This window comes from Oenanthe melanoleuca, chromosome 5 (genome assembly GCF_029582105.1).
Source record: "Oenanthe melanoleuca isolate GR-GAL-2019-014 chromosome 5, OMel1.0, whole genome shotgun sequence".
In the NCBI taxonomy this organism is placed as follows: Eukaryota; Metazoa; Chordata; class Aves; order Passeriformes; family Muscicapidae; genus Oenanthe; species Oenanthe melanoleuca.
In genome coordinates this window covers 14234041-14256719 of record NC_079339.1, presented here as the reverse complement: position 1 = coordinate 14256719, position 22679 = coordinate 14234041, and the positions used below count along the sequence as shown (strand labels likewise).

The window sequence follows — 22679 nt, the reverse complement described above, 5'->3', positions numbered from 1 at the left end:
AGCATAATACAAAAATCTGAAAGAAAAGGGTCAAAACAAGCTGCTGACTTCCACGCATCAGTAAAAGAAAAAACCCCTCTTGCATAAACGGAGCAGCAGCACAGAACAAGCACCCACTTGGCTACACCAACACATCTTTTCTGCTGTAGAAGTTTTCAGTAATTATTCACCCAACATCATACTACCATGTTTTAGCATCATACCAAAATGTAGTATTAAGCCATCATGCAGGTTTGGGGAATTTCTTCTGCTGTACTGAACACTGCTGTGCTTACTTTGAATACATATTGTCTGATTTGTCTTTGTAGTAGATGCATCTTTAACAGTCACATTTAATCTGAAGTAAAAAAGTTCAGTAGCCCATACTGGGCTTTTGTCCAAAGTGACAAAAAAATACAAGGTTGTCATTAAACCGCATATATTATAGAAAAGGGGATTACTTTGCATTTAAGTCACATTTAATACAAGACAAGTTGTTCTGAAACTGTGAACTGATTCTATTTAGAACAAAGTATGGCACAGATTCCCAATACCTATGGACACTGTGTAAATAACACATTTTTTTCTTTGCAGTGATTATCAATTCGCCAAAAACAGTATAATAGTCAAAAGGGAAGGGTGAAGGAAAACAGATTTAGGAGAAGAAATAAAAAATGCCTAAGAATTGAAAATAAATGACTTATTTTATAAGAAACTTTATTTAACTTCATTTTTAAAAATGCATTCTCTCCTCAGAACAAATGCCACCATAAAAAAAAAAAAAAGATTGCAGTAGCACACACTTGCACTCAAAAGGAAACATGCAAAACTGATGGCTGAAAAATTTTTGCATAAAAATCGAAGACTTCAGGCAAAGTTTGCCCCTGTGTACCTTTAGGGACCCCAGACCATGAACAGCTTTCAGTGCAATGTCTCTTGCTTCCAATTGGTGGGGAAACATATGGCAGGAGCTTGTCTTCTGACAGCTACGCTCTCCCAGATGTTTGAAGCAAAAACAGTCTCGGCTATGTTCTAAAACATCATTGTTAAACTGTTGCAGAAAGTACAAACAGAATTCAAGAAAATGTCAGAATCCAGTGAAGAAAAACTTTTGAGATCTACCCTGTGCCATACACTTCTTAAAAAAAAAATTAGACAGAAAAACAAATTTTATTAATACACCCTCTTTAAATTTTTTTTTTTTTATTTCTGAAAGCAGCTCTTTATGCAAATCAAAAGCAGTTCCTGAGTAACTGCAGTAAACAGTGTCTTTTAAATATATTTGCGCCTCAGCTCTTCCGTTTTGGTTCTTCCTTGTTTTTCTCCCCAGTTTTCAAGTTTAATCTCAGTTCTTTTTCAAAAATGTGCAAGTTCAGTTAGCATCATTTCCAGAAGTCCACAGCTTGCAGGTCTTCCTGCAACAACTCTAAGATCTGCACATACCTAGGCTGTAGTCCTACCCTATTGCAGGCTTTGCTCTCAGACCTGTACAGGATGTGCCCTCACGTCTTCTTCAGCATGCGCCGGGACTGCCACGTGTGGAACTTATTGTAGGCTGTCTGCAGCATCTCTTCTATATGACTTACCAACTGAAACAGGAAGAGGGAGAGAACATTGTCCCAGCTGCTGGAAAACTGATCCCTTCCCCTCCCTTACAGTGGATTCTTCCTTCTATTCACTAGGAGTAATCTTGCTAAAACAGAGAAAGGACCTTGAGGCTCTGTTACAAAATACCCTTAGAGGGAGCAGCGCAGATAGCTGCTGAGCTGAAAGGTTGGGGGAATTGACACCCCATTGTGCTGCCTGTTCTGATATTTAGTCTGTGACCACTTCAAATCTGACATGGGGGGAGAGTTCTGAAGTTGCTCAAGATCTACTTCATGGTGGAAGTGAAAAATGAAACGCGACTTCCCCTTTCTGTTCTATCACTCCTGTAAGTTCAAGTTACAGTTCTGGCAGTTGCTCGCATCACTCAGCCAACTGGACAGGGAGAGATGACTGCTTAACTGTGTACCCAATTTCCCTCTGCCTATTTCCTAGCCAACAAAAAAAAAATTAAAATGCCCTAGGGTAAGAAGTAACAAAGCTATCATCCTCTCATAATTAAGACTGAAATTGTTAATATGCACCCATATAATTAAACAGCACTTTCTCCTTACATTTGTGCTTAAATATTGTCTCCGAATCTTTTCTTGGAATGGGCAGAGCTTTGTAACCTGAAATCTTTCCAAGTTGCTCCTCATTTTCACAACCTGAGAGAGACAGAAACCAGTATTACAATATTGAAGAAGTATAGTAAGACAGAAGTTTCAATTCCTTTAACAAACTGCTCTCCAACAAAACACCTTATAACTAATTCTGGAGTCTGCTTCAAGTTTGTGTAGTTTGAGGAAGGAAGGTTATTCAAATATCAGTATTTAACACTTCTCTGTATTTATTTTTGAGGTAAGTGCAGTATGACTGGAAGTGCAGTATGCCACTCTGATTATTACTTCCTTAATAAACACTATAAATAGATACAAAATATCAAAAAAATATCACAAGATATTTTGCTTCAAGCAAAGACCGTGGATTTTCACGCCACATTTTGCAGCAGACATTCAAAGGTATCTGAATGCAAATTTTTATCTTTGTTATCCATGTGAGGTCAAAATCAACAGAAACATAGTTAGATCATAGACCTAGCTAATAGACAAACATCTGTCCTTGAAGGCAACTTAGTTCTCAAAAGCAGTGTGTGTTCTGAAGGTATGACAGTGATTTTTTCAATGGATAGAAGAATAAGGGAAACTTGCTTGTACTGTCACTGTGGAGATTATTTCTTGGAGCTGGGGAAGGAAGGCTTTAGTTTTAGTGTTTTAAACCAGAATGAGAACCCTGCAGCTGCAACTGAGCTGCCCATTCTGTTTGAAACTGGCCACAGCTACTGCTCCTAAAGGGAGCTAACAGGGGGGCAGGGACAAGGATGATTTTAATTAATAATACCAGCAGAACTGCTGTAAAAAATAGGGTTTCATGTTATTTTGTAACCTTCAGTTCTAGGGATGAGTAAGTGCTCTACTGATTTGAGGCATGTGTATTAGTTCTATACTTCAGTAATGACAGCCATTCTAAACCATGGTCATTCTAAACCACATCACAGCCAGGCCATAAGAGGAAGTTCTGCCTTACCTTTTCTTCTAGGAATGGTGTGTTAACAGGGAAGCAGGACCAGAAGTGTCGTAGCAGTTCCCCTACTGCCACATACAAGTGTTTTAGTTCAGACTGAATGTCATTTGGCACCATCTCTGCAACAAGAAAAAGGGTTTTTTCACATCACTCAAATAGTCACGTGAAAAATGAGAACCAAGGCTGACAAAGGAGCTCAGTGATGTACACTTCCACTACAGTCAAAGAAAGACTGGCTGGGAGGGAACACTGAGGTGCCTCACACCTCAGCAGCAATTAGATCAAGACTATCAGCAGCTGTTAGATCAGGTCAGCTGCTATTAATGGCTCTATACTTGGAAGCTGGTGTATTATTTAGGGAGATCCACGCCAGGCAAAAAATGGACACCAAACCTAATCCAGGATTAGAAGCAGCATATTGTTCTAACAGTGTGGCAGTGCTGCTGCTGGCACCAGCACTGCGCTGTCCTCACAGCACAGTGCTAAGAACTCTGTGGGGGGTACTTCAAGTATTTTCCCCTCTATCTTACGCTGGCAATATGGTTACAGCATATGGAAGATGAAAAATCCAGACAGGAAAAAAACCCTGTGTCCCAGGCACTCTTAAAGAAGAAAGGATGTCAGGGTTCAAGAACAAGGAAAGAGACACAGCTGTGAAAACCCAAACAAAAAGTACAAGTAGTCACTAAGGATGAGCACAGGGAACAGAAGAGTATCAAATTTCAGGATGAGATTGTTAAAAGAAAGAAGTGGTGGTCAGGCTCAAAGAAGTGAAGTGTAGCACCCAATATGTCGACCAGGATGGGTAAGAAAGCCTCAGCAATGCTTGCTGATTCCTTTTCTTTCATTACCATAAAGAACTTATACTTGCTTTTTCAGCTGTCTAAATCACTTTCTCCTGCTTTTTAGACCAAGTAACACAAGATAAACTGGAAAACTGTAATAAATCCTGAGAACAGGGACTTATCTGCTGTGAGACTAAAGAGCCAGGAAATCAAACTGGCAGTAGTGTGACAACAGGGAAAGGGGATGGTTGAATGGAGGTGTGAGAAAGAGAAGGAGATTTGCCTTGCAGTGTACAAGGAAACTGCCTTTTTTCACAGCAAGCTGTGGATCTTAAATACAGGCTGTAAAAAACTTAGTTTCAGACGATTATCTAGGCTTTGCTTCCTTAGGAGTTGTCACAGAATATGTTGTATTCTACAATCAAGGAAAAAACCATCAGAAATGCTGAACAAGTAAAACCCTGTATCTGTAAGACAATTAGATACCTATCAGGTGTTTCCTTCATTACTTGCTATGTAAAATGTTCTCTCATTCACTTGCCTCAGCACCGGTGTAGCCATTACCACCCCCACGGTGTGGCTGGGCTGTTGCTTTTATTTTGCTGCTGTAACCCAGTACAACTCCAATTACATGTTTCCATACTTTCCTTTATCACTGTAATATTTTCTAAGGGAGAGATGAAACAGCAAGCCAGCTTGTACTGTGCAATGCAACAGGATACAATTAAAGTATTAGACATCCCAAATCCTTACGGTTTATGGCTTGCTGTGTTCCACCCTGCATAAGTGCTCCTCCAGGTGACAGGACTGCAATAGTGCTGGCAGCATCACCACTTGAAAGAACCTGAAAAGAAGGAACAAATATTTCAGGTCACTTTTTCTAATAAATTCTTTTTAAAATTAGTTGAACACATGTGGAAGTTCAGGTTCTTCTCTACTCCAGAATTATGTGATAGAGCTCATTTGCAATGAAAACTCTCCAATTAATTATAAACTCTTCTCTGCCTACACCTTGAACTGGCTGTGCACATACTCTGAAATAAGACAGAGCATTACTATGCAGAAGTGTAACAGAATTGTGGCTGTTTTACTTAGGGCCAAACTAGCTTTACAAACAGATAAGTTCAGATGCTGGCTGGGGAGATTGGTCACAGGGTTCTGCTGCCCTCCAGGTGCCAGCACAGAGCTTCTGTGCAGACCATAGCAGGCTGACAGCCTAAGTGCATTTAGGAGCAAAAGACCAGTTCAGTTAAAAACCTGCTCACTGTAACCTCCTAAGCTTCTCCGGGTGGGATCAATACGCTGGCCTGTGCATGATTGTCCTGCTTTACTGCTAACTTCTACCTTGACCATTTCCTCAAAAGAAAGCAGGAACAGAATAATATAACTGAGCATCAGCAATGACTCAGTTTCCTATTGTGTAGATTTAAATATCAAAAGGTATCACCTAAACCTGTAAATCAGTTAACAGTAATTGGAGATAATTCAAGCTTACCATGAAAAATTGAAACTTCAGTAGACATGAGACACAAAACTGTACAGAAAGCAAGATGCTAAGCTAAGATCAAGAGAGGCATTTTTAAAATATACTTGCATACCTGAGTTAGTTTGGGTACATATGATTCCATTTCTTGTCTAATACTATTAAATGAATTAATTATATCCTGACTGGTTGCATATTGCTGTGATTGAATTGGAGTTGGACCATGGTAATACCTGTGAGGTGAGCAAAAGGAAAAGTGTTATTAGTAAGAGTGTTGGTAAAACAAGAGAGCAAACTCCTGGATAATTCTAATGTTTCTAATTTTAGATGTTTTGCAATTGCTGACACTATTTACTGATAAAGTTCAATATATTGCCACATGGGAAGAGGTTGGCTTAGGGATGGCATGGCAGCAAGTAACAGCTTCTATTGCTGACTCTGTGATCATCATTTTGCCAATGAAAAGCTCCCACCCTTTCACCTTATCCCTGCCACCAAATTCTGGAAATATCATTAGAATGGAGCAAGTCACATCACTTTCAACTGAAACTAAGCTAAATGAAGTTAGGTGCACACATGGAACCACTCACTTTCTGGTTGTATTGCTCCTTTTCTGATGTTACATCTATGGTTCTCAAAATCAAAAGTCTAGAAAACAAGAGGAGTACTACTAGAAAAATCCTAGACCAGTGAGCAGTTCAAACTATCCCAATTGCACTTTTTTGCCTGGGAGTGGATTTTTCCTGGAATTCCGTATGTTTTCATACATAACACATTTTTCCACTGAAAGCCGCAATGATGTGCTGAACTGTGAACCTAGGCTTTCACAGAAATTAGACATCAGGCTTACAGAAACTCAACCCTCTGAAAAGTAAGATGGAATTTTTGACAAATAAAACTACAAATTTAAGAGGGAAACTGTTTGATGCAAAAGCTCATATTAGGTTTCTAAACTTAGTTGTAACACACCTGAGTGGCACAGTAGGGACTACATCAGCTGGTCCTGTGTGAGCTATGATGAAACCCCTGATAAACTGGCTATGCTGTGCATTATTTTGACTTACCTATCAGATAATGATAGCTGTGCATTATTTAAACTTACCTATCAGACTTCTTTAAGTTTAGTGCAATAGTTTTAACGCTATTATTCTTTGATAAATCTTCATATTCAATGGCCTCCTGCAGTTTTACCTAAAATGAGCCAAATAATGATACATGTTACTAATGAAGGTACAAGTCCAGACATCCAGTGCTTTCTTCTGGTTCACCAAGTGTGAGCTGAAGGGTTACTAAAACCTTAAAGAAAACTCAGGTATGGAATGACTCATGCCTACCCTCCAGAGGGAGTGATGCCCAATGTTGTTCAGGACGGGCCATTTGGAAGTCTTGGCACCATTGCCTTTTCTCCAGATTCTGGCCTAAATTAGGCAGTCCCTGCTACTTCCAAAAAGTATACATAGATAATCATTCATGCTCTCTATTTTTGTCCATGTAACTCCAGATTAGCAGAAATACTAATGATTTAATAGCTGGTGTATAGGAGTCTAAGACTAAAACCACAGTAATTACCCCAGGGTACCTGGTGACAGCAGAGGCTGTGGAGTATTAGCACTGAGAGATAACAGCACAGTGATATCACACTCTGTACCACTAGAAAACTATTTTTGAAGTCTCCTACTCTCCTGCTACTCTTTCACTCCCCTTTTCATCACATTTCTTCTAGCCTTGCTATATAATTTTCTGCTCAGTAAAACTTGCAGCTTTTGAGGGAAGTCAAAGACTACCCCAACATTTAACAACATGTATTCTACAAGGTTTTCTCGCAATACAGCCAAGTTTTGAGTCTCTCTGATGTTTTTTGTTTAGGCTGTCAACTCCAGGAAGAGTATTCAATTCAGTTTTATAGCAATTACAGTATTTTCTTCCACTTTGTGAGCTGCTCTGATTAGTCTAGATCAGACTGTTGCCCTGTATTTCATTGCACTAGTTGTCACTACATTCTCAGTTCAACCTCACTTCAGCTTCTAAGTTGAAGGCTGTCATGTGCCAGTTTCATCACCCCCTCTACAAACAACATGCTTGATAGGTTAATACTGGTGCTTGAACACCAATATCCTTTTCTGACAGGTGTTCTCTAGAAGTTTTCAGGCATTTGAAAGAGAAACAAAAGGAAGTGGGCTGAAAATAGAACTGCAGCAAATGGAAAGAACCAGATTTCTGAGTCCAATCTGAAGGATCTTAGAAATTTTTACTTTCATTGGGTGCTACTGAGGAGATAAACAGCACAACACTTCAATATGTAACTTGCTTTCACTAACAGAGGTAAAAAGGCTTTTTTTTTTTTTAAACAGGCTGTCAGGCTGTTATTCTGTGTACTTCTAAACAAAGCTAAAAGAGTTTCACTTCAGATCTGTCATAAAACAAGTAAGGAACTTTCAGCAATTTTTTCAGAGACAGAGCTTCCAGTTCCATTCAGTTAGAATCACATCAGCTAACTTTATACCTTTTTCAGTGGTGGCTGAAAGAAATCTGAATCCCTGGAGTTTCCATCCGTACTGCTGGTCTCACTGTAATGGTCATTTTGTGCTTCTCTTAAAATAGAGAAACAGCATTAAGAAGAATTCACCTCACAGAAAACTTAAGATACAAGCTAGAGACAAAGTAAATATATCTGTTTCAAAAACTTAATATGCACGTTCACATACTTTTTCCCCCTTATGTCTTAATTTCTAGCAGTTGATATAGACAGAGGGAACCAACTCCTCACATTAACCCTGTTTGTCACTGGGGGAATTCAACAGCCGGGGAAGGTGCTGGTCCCTCTCTTCAGAAATAGCAGCATGCCAACAGTGCATGTGGGACACAGCAAAATTATGGCTAAATTAGCAACACTTTGTATACACAGTTATGCAACCAGGTGTTAGCAGAGCTCTGGGAGCCCTGCAATACAACTGTTTCAAGGAGACCTATTCTGTTGTCCTTTTCTGAACTGAGAAACAGAAACACACTTTGCCCAGGAGAGATTGCTCAAGCTGTAGGTTTAATTTGTGAAAAACAGAAGAACAATGTGAGGGAGCCCAGCTAAACAGAAGGAAGTATTAACTAAAATTTCTCACAGTTAAGATCTGTAGGATTTGGGTAGAGTAGTAATCCTTGTTGGTAGTCCAGAAAGGAGTTGTAGAGCAGATGACCTGACAAGTCTTTTTATCAGGGGCAGGCTACTGCACCTGAGGAGTCTTTCATCTGATTCACCTATGCCCCACTGCAGGAAGCCCCAGCAGACCTGCTCCTGGAAGGCAGGAATTAGGAACTCCCTGTACCAGACTTCACCTCCACACAGAACACTACTTCTGCAGCCTTCACCAGGGTAGATATCTAGGCAGACACACTCTTTCCTTTTAAATTTGTTTTATATTATTATATAACTCAGCTAAAAATAGCAGTTGTCACTTCAAATATCTCTGAAAAACTTCTATAAAGTAAAATGAAATCTAAAGGTATTTTCATTTTCAGAGGAAAATAATTCATTTATAAAAATTAAAAGAAAAGGTTGTATGAATAACTGAAGATGTGCTCTTGTTTTGGAAATTTCTTAAAATTTATTCCAAAAATCTTTTACAAAACACTGAAAAACTTACTGTTTCCTGAGGCCAGCTGCAAGGACCATGGCACTATGATGATTAAAGCGTTTTATGATGGCAGCATTACTACTTTCTCTAGCAGACTTTGAGGCATTTGATGTAGAGGCCACAGAAGCAACACCATAGCCCTACAAAGAAAACAACATTGATTCTCTTCTGCCCCCAGAGCAGTAGGACAATTCTGTTTTCCCTTGAGTCAGGAAGCCACCTCCTCTGCATCATCATCTACAGCATCATTTTCCTACCTTTACAACACCATCTCCTTATGCACTTTGAAAAATCTCCAGTGACTGTTTTATTCTGCTAAAACTTGGCAATTTAGAAGGGTCAGAAAGAAGGTAACAAGTTTTATACAGGTAATTTTATAAGACCATAATATAAGTAAAAACAGAACCAGTAAAAAAAAGAAAAAAAATGAAGGATCACCTGTGCAAAAGAGGCATTGATGGCAAGGAAAATACAGCAATTGTTTTACTGACTGCTTTTTAACATCTAGTGGGACACCAGCAGCCCACAAGTTAAAATATACCTGTCAGGAGAATGTGATACCACTAGAAAATTCAAAAATCTTCAAGGCTTAAAATGCTGGCAGAGTTCTCCACTTGCCAGATGGCACTTTACCCCATGGGCTGTTTCATGCTTACTGTTAACCAGCCTCAAAAGCAAATCAGGGCAGTTTGCAGAGCACTTCAAACACACCTTTCCTAAACTCATGGCCCAGTTTCAGACTGCTAGCTTTGGACAACCCCCACAAAAAGAAAATGAAAAAAAGAAAATAATTTAAAAAAAAAATCACCAAAAGACTTAGAAATGTAGCTTCATTTTAACTACAACTGAACACTTTGAGTTAAATCAACTGCAGAAAAGCACATCTCTAAGTTACTTCACGTTATGGTACACCATTGATATGAATTGTTTGAACTTGTTCTTGGAGGCAGATAATAGTTCAAGTTAGTCATAATTTTAGTAAAAAATGTTATTTGAAGCTAAACAAAGAACAATGTATAAAGTGTCCTTCAGTTAGGCCGAATCAAGTGGCAACGTTCAAAGTAAGAACAAATCAAATCCTGTTTTGTGCTATTCTTCTGCACATTGTCATAGGGTTTTAAAGGTAGGAAAAAAACAGGGTCTACTTTAGACAGAAAAGACAAATGAAAGAGTAATTCTTTAAAAATACACCATGCAAACCAAGGCATGTGTGACCAACACAGGTTCCATGGGCAGAATCTCCATTTCCCTTCACAAACACAACAGCAGGAATGTTGAATACCCAATCACTGCAACTGCCTAGTAAGGGATTTGTTCTAGAAATTAGCATTTTTAGTGGTTTTAAAAGAAGGAGCCACTTAAATGTAACTAAGGAAGTGGTATAGTTTTCTTCTGGATTTTTTGTTTGTTTTCTGTTTTTTTTCCCCCCAAGTACTTACTTCATCTAATGTTTTATCTTCCAAAGCTGTTAAATCTATCAGGGGGTTTTTCACTCCTTGAGACACCATTGCTTTTAACCCTGTGTGAAACAAATTTTTAAAAATAATGAATAATTGTATCTAAACAATTAGAATAACTGTGGGATCATTAGGTTATATTTAATCTTTAAAAGATGCCAAAGGTTCTGCACAGGCCCAAACAACACTGGGACTAAAACTTTAAACCCTTTTTTAAGTTCCATTTAAAATAAGCAATAAATGTGGGAAGTTACTCCAAAGCATCTTCCTACTAATTAGCCCAGTTTTCACCAACTTCTACACATAACTGAATACTGATTAAACAAATAAATGGAGATGCAGTTATAGGAGTGGGAACTGGAAAGTCAAAATAGTGTTTCCTCTAATTTTGACACTGTTCTGCCGCTCTGCCTGAGTAGTATGACAGTTTATATCTGGTGATAGCTTTGATTTGTGAAGGGTTTTGTATTCCTAATAAAAGGCTATTATTAGCCAAAATACATATTATGGAATGGTGGTAAGTGATCTTAAGTCCCCACATTTCTGTATCATCCCAAACCTATCTCAAAAGTTCATAAAAAACTTGAGTCAGATATTATTTTAGAATTTCAGAGAACAAGTATGGCAACTCCTGTGGAAAATCTGTAATATAGGAATCTCATTTACTAAAATTCCATTGATAACAAAAGCTGTACCTGTTGTAAATTGTGCACATACCACATAACAAAACCTACTGTGCACACAAAATTATTCCACAGTGACTGATGGTACATAACCAATCTACTAAGATGGCATAATATGGAATTTGTAGTGAAGCTTACTTCTAGTGCTGCCACTATCCAAAGGCTAATTTGTTCCAAGAAATGCTCTCACTATGAAACATGCTCAGAATGGCAAAGCTGTAGCTAACTTTCCATGACCATCTGTAGCTTTCAAAAACAACAAATCTGTAGCTTTCAGCTTACCTTTCTCATCCAGTTTGGCACATTCTGCAAAGAGGTCTTTTGAGCCTGTATTGAGCCTGTCCCGATGAAAATAATGAGACTGAAAAAATCGTGTCCAGAATTCCCTCTCAGTCATGTTATGTGGAACATTCTCTGCATATTTCATTTTTACTGTGAACAAAACCCAGAACAATTACAAACTACTTCACAAATCTTAATGTGGTATTTTATGTTACCATTTTCTTGATGGCTTCCTTGCTTTCTGGCTGCCTCCATTCATTCCCATTAAATGGGACTGCAGTAGTTAAGCATGAGCAAAAAGGTACTCATTTATGCCTCCAAATCTTTGAAAAGTGATGTAACAGTGGCCTGAACACGCTTGAATTGCTCCTACACTAAGGGCCAAAATGAATCAGTGTCAATGTCCATTACAATGCACGGGAAATGATGGAAATCAGGTTCTTTTCCTCCCAAAGATGAAAAATAACAATTAATTAAAACACTGAGTAGGAGAGTATCATGGGAATCAAACATTTACTCACAATTTAAAAAACAGAAAGTCAACACAAGTTAAAATGTTTTCATTTAATAAAGCGAAGTTTTCATTTCAAATGTATATTTTATGCTTTTATAAAACATATGAATATGCTTCTTCCCATCCCTCTAATGAGGCAGGGAAAATTATCCAGAAGACTGAAAGATATGGTTCCTTATACTTCCAGGCTCAGACTAACATTTTAGTCTTTCTGCAGTAAGACAGTAAAAAGACCAATCTTAAATGGATGTGTTTGGTATGCAAAACACTGCTCTTACCTGCAGGGTATGTCCTAAATATGGATTCAATAATGTCTGAAGTCAAGTTGTACCTCAGCCCGTTGCAGCCGTCTGTCTGAGGCCGTACATCAGCCTGAGGAAAAGCACAGGGGAAAAACAGTCATGTCTGGATGCTTTCTCTCACTGGAGAAGGAAAAGAACTGGCATCCTGCAAGCAAGGTCTGCTGCAGGTAAAAGAATCTTCTTCTTCCACTAATCCATAGTGTATTTGATTGTACACAGGTATTTTAGAATGAGGAATGAACGAGCAAACATGAATTACTTTATTATACTTGCCACTTAAGGGGTGGTTTAACAAGCAGAATGCAGGCTTTAGAAAGCAAAGAGCACTCCATTGGTCAAAGCAAGATATGCTTAATTAATTTATGCTTATCCTTGTGTCAAAGTAAAAATAAATAAGCATACTGTATATGCCTCATTATTATTCACTCAAGAATTCAGCTAGTGAATAATCAGTGGCTATAATGAAGTGACAGACAAGGATTTATGGCTCTTATACCTTATTCCCTTATACACTAAAAACATCTTAGTGTAACTGATAAGTAACACTGAATTAAAAGTTTGAGGGTTAGCCGTAGTCAGAACTTTAAATTTTGATCTCAGTGATCTCTTTAGGAAGCTCTGGAGGAGGGGAGTGCTCCATCCAATTCTCAGAAACAGGAAAAGTACATGATTGCACAGGCTGGTGCCTTTTCCTCCTTTTCCTGTGTACCTCACAGCTTTTGAACCATCTTCTTCCCAGGCTAACACTCGTTCTGAGCAGAGCCAGATTTAACTTGAATTGGGACACACAAATATCTGAAAAAGTCTTCTTCATAAATGCAGAGAACTCAAACATAACAAGTTAGTTTGGGAATGCTTCAGTTTTGAAGGTTTAGTGAGTTTACTTTTCACTATGGTTTCCTTTTTTTTAACATTAAGGTGTAAGAATAATGGGCAACAGGAAATCAGAGCAATCAAATTTGTTTGGCAACTAATTCAAGTATTTCCAAGGTTGGGGGGGGGGGGAGGGGGGGAAGGAACCAAGTGGTTGTAAACCAGCAGCTAAATTAAAACAATTCCTACCTCCTCTTTCCCTCCCAATCCCACTGTGTACACTGTCCTTACAAAGGTGGAAGTGGGATTTCATCTAAAGAGTCCTATCTGTGAATTTTGTTGCAGAAGCAGAAACATGTCTCTGTGTGAGGATCTGAAGTTGTATCTAGATTACTTTTAGACTGCACTGAATTTACTGAAGCATGGTTTCTACAGATGGGTAAAATGACTGAAAGTTAAGAGAAAAAGAGAGAGAATATGAGCTTCCAGATACTTGTTCTTCAAGTAGCTGAAAGCATGTACTGGTTTAAAAAATTGGGGAGGGAATAAAATCCTTAAGTGGAAAGTTTAATTTATGCATGTCATTGCTGCCACAAATATGCTCTTTAGTTTATTGAGCTCATGCACTTTAACCTAGTGACCATATATTCACATCACTCCTGTTTTACAGAAGGCAGAGCAGCAGTACAAACATCATCTGCCTATTGGCAATCTAAAGTTCAAACTGGACATCTTAAACTGACAATGTTTTGAGGTTGTAGATCAGTAGGAAACTTTTTTCTCCTTTACACTTGGAATGCGTAGAGAGCAGAGAGATGTTGAGGAACCAGGAAAGTACAACATTCATGTATATGGGAATAAAGTGCATGAGCAGAACTCTCACTTTCCCCAATTTGTTTACTCTAAAATTCTACGAGTTAAAGGTTCAACATACCAGGAATGCTGCAGAGATGCCCACATCCTGCTTACTAGGTGCTGCAGAATTATCCCCTGCATTCAGGCTTAAACGGTTGGCCCAGAATTCTTCAGCACTGATTACTTGGCTCACAACAAGGTCTTTATAGAGCTGAAACAAAACAGGATCTTCTTGCAGCATTCTGGTAAAAGAATGTATTGAATAGAATTGAAACACTGCAGAATAAATGACTAGTATTTCCACAACTAACACAAGTTCACAAAAGGAACAGAAACCAACTTTTCTTTCAAAATGCAGTGCATTTCTTGACAAGACTGAGTAAACAACTAATGTCAATAGCACTGTTTGTCTGAAAAGACTTAAGAAATGGATGTTAACACTGGAAGTTAGAAAACAGTGAAGCCTAAGAAAAAGTTAATGTGGGATTCATGTCTTGTCCTAAAATATTCTGTGGTGCTTTTGTGTCTTTGCACACTAGGACTGGAATCTCCTGAACTGTAAAAGTCAATGAATATTAATGAATATTCTTGCTGTTCCAAAACAGAAGTATGATGGGGGAGAAAAAAAAGGTGATTTCAGTGTTGTCCAATTATTGGTTTAAGATCTTAAAATTCAGTAGCTACTGATCTCTATTCTAGTGCAAGAGTATAGATCACAAAATGTGTATGGGATAAGATCACTTAAAGCACATTACCCCAATGGCTGCTCATTTATGTTTCTGTGGTAACAGTAGGATCTTTATCCCTTAATCAGACACAGCACAAGTGTGAGACACATTCCATGTCACTACTTCCACCAGGGAGCAATTTTTACAAAAATTATCATCCACATATCAGGTATCACTACCCAAAATGCAAAGACTATGCACCTGAATCTTCACTCATGTTTAAGCAGCTGTTTTTACAGCTGTGTACCCTATAAGAAACCCACTGCACTATTTTCAGGGAAGTCTGCATGTGTGTTCACAATCTGCCAATAACCTCATCAGTCTTTAACATGTACCTCAGGGTCTTGATCAATTGCAAACAACAAAAAAAAAATCAGGAGTCTTATGGATACATGGTCTAAGGATGAACATGGATAAACTGCAATCTGGACAAAATGAAAGCCTTTAGCTGCTCTAAGGACAAAGTAGCATGAGGTGGAAGTGGAAGCTTTATGGCAGGATAGCCCTATCATGTTTTAACCAGAAGGGTTTTCTCCAGTTTTTCTTATTGTCACAAGTATAGATTAGTGGCAGTTCTTACAAATTAGCACAGCTGAAAGCAGTCTGTTATTCTGGTTATTTCATTAAAGCTTGGAATTTTGGTACGTACCCAACTCCCACTTATCAATAAATGGAGGAAGTGCCATAGGGACTCTGGATGCTGTATCCTTCCACAACAGGCTGGATCTTTTCTGCCTTATCTGTTGCAATTAAGCTAATGAAGCCCCATCATCAGAATTGGACTTCTAATCAAGAGAACAAACTATGGCTGAATACGTGCAGGGATTCTAGGTTTCCTGTAACTAGAAAAGCTCCTGATACTTCATGGTGTGATGCTGTAAAACTCCCTTTAAGAAGGCAAAGATTCAGAGCTAAGACTGCCCATGTTGTCAGCACCAATACTGTCAGAAATAAGGCACATAGCATAAAGAAATGAGTATGGGAACAGTGCCAAAGCAGGCTGCACTGCTGCAGACCCTAGTGGTTGCTGCAGTACTGGAACCAGTTAATCCTGATTGTGTCACAGCTCCAGCACAAGGCCTCTTGCCCTTCTGCTGGGAAATCTCCTTGTTAAGATCCAGTCTGTCCCATGAGGCAATGCTCTCATGTTTTGAAAAATCTAGCATTAACTTAACTATGTTCAGAGCTGTAACAGTCTTTGAAATGGAAGCCATTAGACACAGGATTCACAGCAGACACTAGAATGAAGTGAAACTCATCAGAGGAGATGCACAGAAGAGAGCTCTGTGGCTACAGGGACTGGTTTAACACAAACATTTTAAAGGAACGGAAATGTATCTTAAGAGCCCATTGGGAAAAGGACTTAGGTCCTCAACATCTTCTAAAACATTTCTTAGAATAAACATCCTGTATGCCAAATAACAAACTGCAGCCTCTCCAGTGATCTCTGATGCATGAACATACCTTACAATTTAATAATCTGTAAAACATCAGAAAAGATTTGGGGGGCAAATAGGGCTCTGTGGGATGAAAAAAGATATCATCAGGCTCCACAAAATTTCTGGAAAAGGGAAAAAAATCTTTCAAGCAGCTTTTCTAATTGATACATATATATTTAAGAAGACTAGAGACAGATTGCCAGTTGGGTGCTCTCCTCATAGCTATGGATAAGAAAGACCGGGTGGCAGCCAGACAGGCTGCCTTTACACCTCAGGAACGTGTCACTAAGCACACAAGTGTAGTCTCAACATGTGACAGTTATGCAAGTCTCAAGGAACAGCCTTGAAATTGAAAGCAGGGAGATTTTTACTAGGGAAACAATTGCTGTATCATTCACGATGTTGAAACAGCAACAACTGTTAACAGAAATACACGATAGTTAGCTAACAGAAGAAAAAAATAAAAAACAAAACAGACATTTAGGCTGCTAACCCTTTACCTGTTCTTTTCCTCAAGTTCTTTATTAGCTTTCCTTTTGAACTTGGGCAACAGTTGTTGAAGAAGATCCTTGACTGCATCTCGCTCCTTTACTGCTGTGCTTTCATTGGAGAAGTGGAAGTTGGTTGTGTCCCCTGCATGCAATACCAGCTGCAGCTGAATTTTAGCTTTACCTTCTGGACTGATTTTCTGGCCTAGATTGCAGAGAGACAGACAGTAAGCTTATACAAGAAACTGTCTTCCCTAGAGTATTTCCTTATAAGCAGTTTTTCTCATCATCCAATTAAACACCATTCTCCTGTGTGTGAATTGCAGCTGTGAAAATGGAACAGTCAGTCTTCCCCTTGAATTAGTTTGAACTCTGCACCTTGTTCACTCTAAAATACAAGACAGACAGTAAGCAGCCTGTTGCTCAATATCCTTCAGCTCCTGCTCAGGAGTCCTGATTCATCTTTGCATTCCCAACGGCATCCATTAGAAAACTGCTGCAAATGAGGCTGTCATCACCTGGACACTTTAACCTGGAACTCATCCAGGCTGCTGCTGAAAGGTGACCTCATTCCCCCTTTCCACATCTTCCTGCTGCATTTCTTGTATGATTGCTAGTGTTTGTGCATCAAGCTGAACAAAGGAACTGATCCACTGAAAAGCACCCCCTTTTGTTTTTCCAGCTGGCCCAGCTCCTGCAGAAGGATGGTGGTAGGAAAGCAGAGGTAGGGTGGGTAAGAGCATATCTGGATCCCAATTTGCAGTGGTGAGCTAAGTGCAGTTAGCCAAGTTGCTGGAGTTACTGCTCCCCAAGTCAATCACCAATGCCTCCAGGGTACTACTACACCCTTATGACTCATAAGAAAAACGTAATTCCTGCTTCCCTCCTCATAACCAGAGGGAGCAGAGACTGGGACACCTATGCTTATGGATTGTTGTGCTATAGTGACTTCAGTGAAGCACTGCAAATGGCACACAACTTTTAATATCAGCCCTTTCTCTAAAGCAAGTGGGAGACACTAAATCACCTTCTCTATTACAAATATACAAATACATCTCGCCCTTTTTTCATTTCAGATGACAAAAAGCACATCTTAGTTATTTAAGATAAAAATAATTCAATGCTTATACATGTATATAATTAAAATACAAGCTGCTTAAGTGTAAGTTAGCAGCTAAACAAAACCTTCACAACGTTGATTATTATAGGTGAAAGGGGCTTTTAAACCTTATATCACTCTCATATTTAAGAAAAGATCATCTTAGTTCTGATTCATCACACACTTTTGATCATGCTGCAGTGCTTGTATGTGACTTTAAACAGCAGTAATCACTAAACCATTACCAAATGACACACACAACTTACTTTTTATTCCTTCTTCGGCATTAGAGCACATGAAATAAGAGCACTAATTGGAGCCAGAAAGGCAGCATGCTACAGACATTTACTGTTTAGTTTTGACTTGCAAGTGCTCTGCTATTGCAACAGCAAATGCTTATTCAGAATGTTACCAGCTAGGCCAAACTACAGAAGCTGACACTTCTGAAGCTATGGTCTGTTGGATGAAAATAAAACTGAGTTCATTTTATATGAAAACCGAAACAGCTTTAGATACTCAGGTAAACAGATGACATGCCACATAGTTTCTGTTAGACTGAAAATTCTATGCTCTTCCCCGACCCTCCTCCCACCCTTCCCTCTACAAGGATATGGCATAAATTATTTTTCTGCTCAATTTATTGCAGAAATTTATCAAAGTTAATTGTAAATGCAGCGTAAGTTAAACATCTGAAGGCTACAGAACTTCTGTGGTAGCATCCTTAGCTGGTGATACTCTACCAGAGTCCTGATCTCTGCTGCTACAGAGTAGCCTGGCCAGAGCTCCAGACCCCTTGCAACCTTCCTGAGGTAGCTATAAACGGCATTAAAGGGCAGGCGAGCTTCGTGTGACATTTGCACATGCATGGCAGTAGTGCTGGTGCAGCAGGAGGGTGATCACTCACATTTGATGTCTGCATACATGTGGCTGATGGTGAAGCGGTCCTTGCCCTCGGGTGCCCAGGCAATGCGTTCAGCCATCAGGTACAGGGCCCCATCCTGCTTCTTCTGACGCACCTTCTTCACTATCAGCAGCACTTCTTCAGATGATGTTGCCATTGTGGCTACAATGAGCTATTAAAAACATATAGGTGAGCTGATTAGCTGTAATTATTTTTGCTGTAACTCTTTCACTACTCCATTCACTTGTCCATGCCTATATAATTTTGGGAGTATTTCAGATAAACACACTCCTCTCTTCCAGTGTAATCAGCAAATTTACTTAAAAGTACTCCCACCTACCCAAATAATTCATCCAGTTATATTGCTGATACTGCTTTTAATCCAGCAAAAGACTCATAAATCTCACATTTAAATTGATAAGTAAATGTTCCCATTCTACTGTCGCTTTACTGATTTTTCAAGGAAAAATACTGAAGCTAAGCAATAACAAATTCCAAATCTCCTCTGGCATTGGCAGCAATTCCCTTCTTCAGTGGGAATGGCAGATGCTAAGTCATTTCAGAAAAGGGAAGGATACAAGGTACATGAAAAATCATGGATTTTCAGTTCACTGTACTAAAGATAAGGTAGCCCAGTAAGACTCGGGTGTTCTTATCGTGGTGGGTTTTGCCCATTTGAACAATGTTTTGTACACTTGAACTGCAGCTGGCCAGTCCCTCTCCTCTGAAGTCTGAGGAACTAATGTCATACATACTATAGCACAATGATAATTCTGTCAGCAGTCTCAATCCAACAAGTCTTTGGATACTTGCTGCATTGTTCTCCCCAGCAGTCACTATCATTCCTCTCTCCAGGTTCAACCTACAGCCTTAAATTTTTCAAGAGATAAAGGATATGGCGACTACATGCTGTCAAACGTACTGTTGCTACACTTATCAAAAATGTACATCTTTGGTAAGTTTGCTGAAAATGTTTAGTATGTCCAGTTGCTGTATTTTGTGTATCATAAACTTTACTATTGATATGCAAAATAATATTTTTCTAATGCTGATGTGGATGTTTTGTGTGCTTCAGAATACCTGTAATATTTTCTGGGACCCATGCCAAAGTTAAGACTGTAACCTGCATCAACTATCACACTACTAGCAGATATCACAAAATGGTAGTTCTAAGCATTTGAGTTCACATACTTCTTTTTTCCTTTAAAAAAACCCAAAAAACAACAACCAGCAACAAGACATTTTATTCTGACAATTTGCACAGTAGCACAGCATTCTCTTCAGCAGAAGCCTTACAAGCTCCTGTGCAAATGAGTTAAGTGACACACTAGATGGAAAGATGTAATGGCAAAAGGGCTCCGCATTCCACTTCACTCCTTCACCATTCCAGCCATCCAAGGTTTTGCTAGAATTCAGTCATGCTGAGCTGAATGTGGGGTTTCACATCAGCACCACTGCAGCAGTCACTAGAACACGCTGTGCCACATTCAGAGCATCCTTGGTAATACTTCTTTCTCAAAGAAAACTGCATGGCATGATTTCAGGACTGTTCCCTAGCATAATCCGTTACAGTCTCCCAGCAGCATTATTCCCTTTCAGTGCTATTCACACAACCATTTTATGTAGTTTCCTGTTGCAGGTCTGCAGGCTCATCAGCACCTTATCCTCACTAGAAAAAGGCAGCTGGCCACAGACTCTCAGAGACTGGAAACCTCACCATGTGCAAGACTAGGGATTTGATGTTTTTCTCCCTTTGTTACTTCGTAGTCCTTTAAGGTCATTATTATCCAATGCAATGGAGGCAAAGCCACAGAATACAAAGGAACTAAATCCGTACGGAACAGCAAGAAAAAGGAAAGCATTCCCACAGTCGGGCTCATTCCGATGCCAGTTGCTCTGCTTTTCTACCATGCCATGTCACCTACCTACACCCAGTCTTTCAACTACAGAAGCAAAGAATCAACTACCAACTTCTCCTTTAGAGCCATTCTAGTACCCTGCAGTGTGCAATCTGTGAGAGCACAATTATCCCACAAGTGGCTCATTTCACCTTCTGGGAGGGTGAGCACACTGGCTCATACTGTTCTTCTTTCTGTCACTGCTGTACTTCCTTTTTCCTGCAGTAATTTACAGTAGCAGTGGGATGATACAACTCACAAGCACAGTAAGCATTACCCAAAATGGAGAAAACCCTGAGCTGTCTTTTGAACAGTACATCAGAAAGAAAAAAAAAAACCTATTTAATAATAGGGATTTAGGAAGGTTTGTCACTAATGGAAACAAAATGGCTTCGTGTTACAATACAGGAAAAATTCTAAAATAAAAATCTTGCTTGAGGATTGATCACATTCCCCATCTCCTACAGGGAAGGCTACATCCTTGCTAAGCAAAGCACACAGTAGGCAGCTCAGGTTCCTTTTTTTTTTTTTTTTTTTTTTTTTTTTTGAACATGTAAGGCTTACTATGCAGCAGAGTGAGAGCCATCAATGATGTACTTGTGCCTGTCCAAATCTCATAACCTCTATATTTAACATCTGAAGTTTCCAGGAATCAGTACCGTGGATTATGACATTGCTGCCGTGCAGGGAAAGATCTGCCACATATACACAGAGAAATGCTGTTATTTTTCAGCTTTAAGTGATAATTTTAATCTGCTGCAGCATTAGTGTTCTTCAGCTGATGGTCAAGTATCTTCCAGAATAGGAAGGTCAGACAGTTTATTTTAAAATCCCCAGCAGCAGAGCTTGGTCAATAGTTCTAAAAGCACTTGGATCACCCAGAAGCCCTAACCATGAGGTACAACTTGTCATCATGCCTGTCTTGGGGATGTTAATTTCAGCTGCAGTTTACAATGGGCAAGGTCTATTACGGAGCTTCAGTGTTGGCACAGACCAAAAGAAATGTTCTGTATGCTTATCCACCTACAAGCCCTCCCCTCTCAGCTCTGTGGGAGCAAACATAACTTCTGGAAATACCATCAAATTCCAACAGCTATCTTTCCTCCATTGCAGTGAATCTTCCTAACCACTTTTAAGACCAGGTGTCTCTCATCTCTGTTTTTTACAATGCCTGTTCTGAACACTCTCCATTACCAGCATTTCACTCCCATCTCACCCCATACGGTTTTGTCGAGCTCTGAGCAGAAATAAAGGAAACGTTTGCATGCTGTAATAATCCTGACTTGGCCAGGGTGGGCACAGGCTGGCAGGCAAGCTCTGACAGATCAATGCAGGCCTTGCTGCTGCTGGGCTTCCGCTCCCCGCAGGCAACAGCAGAATCATGGAATATCTGTGCCAATGGCCCAGCCTGACCCGCAGCGGCACAGGGACGCTGCCAGGTCCGGGAGCGGGCAGAGCAGCAGCCCGAGGGGTGGCAGGGATCTGTCAGCGGGATGGAGCGGTGGCAGCAGTGCCGCTTGTCCCGGGCACGGCGGGGGGATGCACGGTCCTGAGGGGCCAGCCCGGCCTTCTCCCGATCCGCATCACCCACGCTCCGGGAGAGATGTCACCCTGCCACGAGCCGGGCCGAGGACACCCGCACGGTGCCGGCGGGGTCTGCCCGCAGGCGGGGAAGGCGCTGCCCCGGCACCTCTTTGTCTGCCGCCCGCACCAGGCCAAGCGCCGGGGCGCAGCTCGGTGCCCCCGGCCGCGGTGCCGCCGGCGCAGCGCTGCCATCTCCCCGCCGCCGTCCGCGGCCCCGGGGAGCGCAGATCGGCGGTGCCGCCGCCCCTTTCGTCCCTTCCCTCATCGCGGCTCCGGCCCGGCCACCGTCACACGTCCGCCGGGAAGGACGGAAGCGCGGGAGGCCAAAGGCCGCCGCGGCACCATCGCGACGCGGTCCCGCCGCCCCCGGGGACGGATCGCCGGGGCAGCGCGGCCGTGAGGTGGATCGGGCTCCGCGGCCCGCCCGGCGCCGCCGTTCTCCCGCGCCCCGCGCCGGCGGCTCTTACCGTGCGGTTTGCGCCGGGAGCTGCTCCGAGCGGGAGCGGCGCTACGGGGGTCGGGCCGCGGCCGCCGCCGGGGCCATGGGGCGGGCGGGGCGGGCACGTGACCGGAACGGGCCGCGGGGCGCCGG

The 22679-nt window shown here is 40.7% G+C and overlaps 1 protein-coding gene across 1 annotated transcript; it reads right to left on the bottom strand.

Annotated features, from left to right (window-relative positions):
* Window positions 1-675: 675 nt before the first annotated feature.
* GTF2H1 (general transcription factor IIH subunit 1) lies at window positions 676-22669 on the bottom strand. Its single transcript, XM_056492934.1, has 15 exons — window positions 22555-22669; window positions 18609-18777; window positions 16618-16810; window positions 14030-14192; window positions 12259-12352; window positions 11467-11616; window positions 10484-10563; window positions 9054-9184; window positions 7919-8006; window positions 6518-6606; window positions 5531-5648; window positions 4686-4776; window positions 3151-3266; window positions 2139-2231; window positions 676-1568 (listed from the first exon to the last, which is right to left on the bottom strand). Exons 2-15 carry the CDS (start codon window positions 18760-18762, stop codon window positions 1482-1484), a joined length of 1647 nt encoding a protein of 548 aa, XP_056348909.1. The 5' UTR covers window positions 18763-18777; window positions 22555-22669; the 3' UTR covers window positions 676-1481.
* Window positions 22670-22679: the final 10 nt, after the last annotated feature.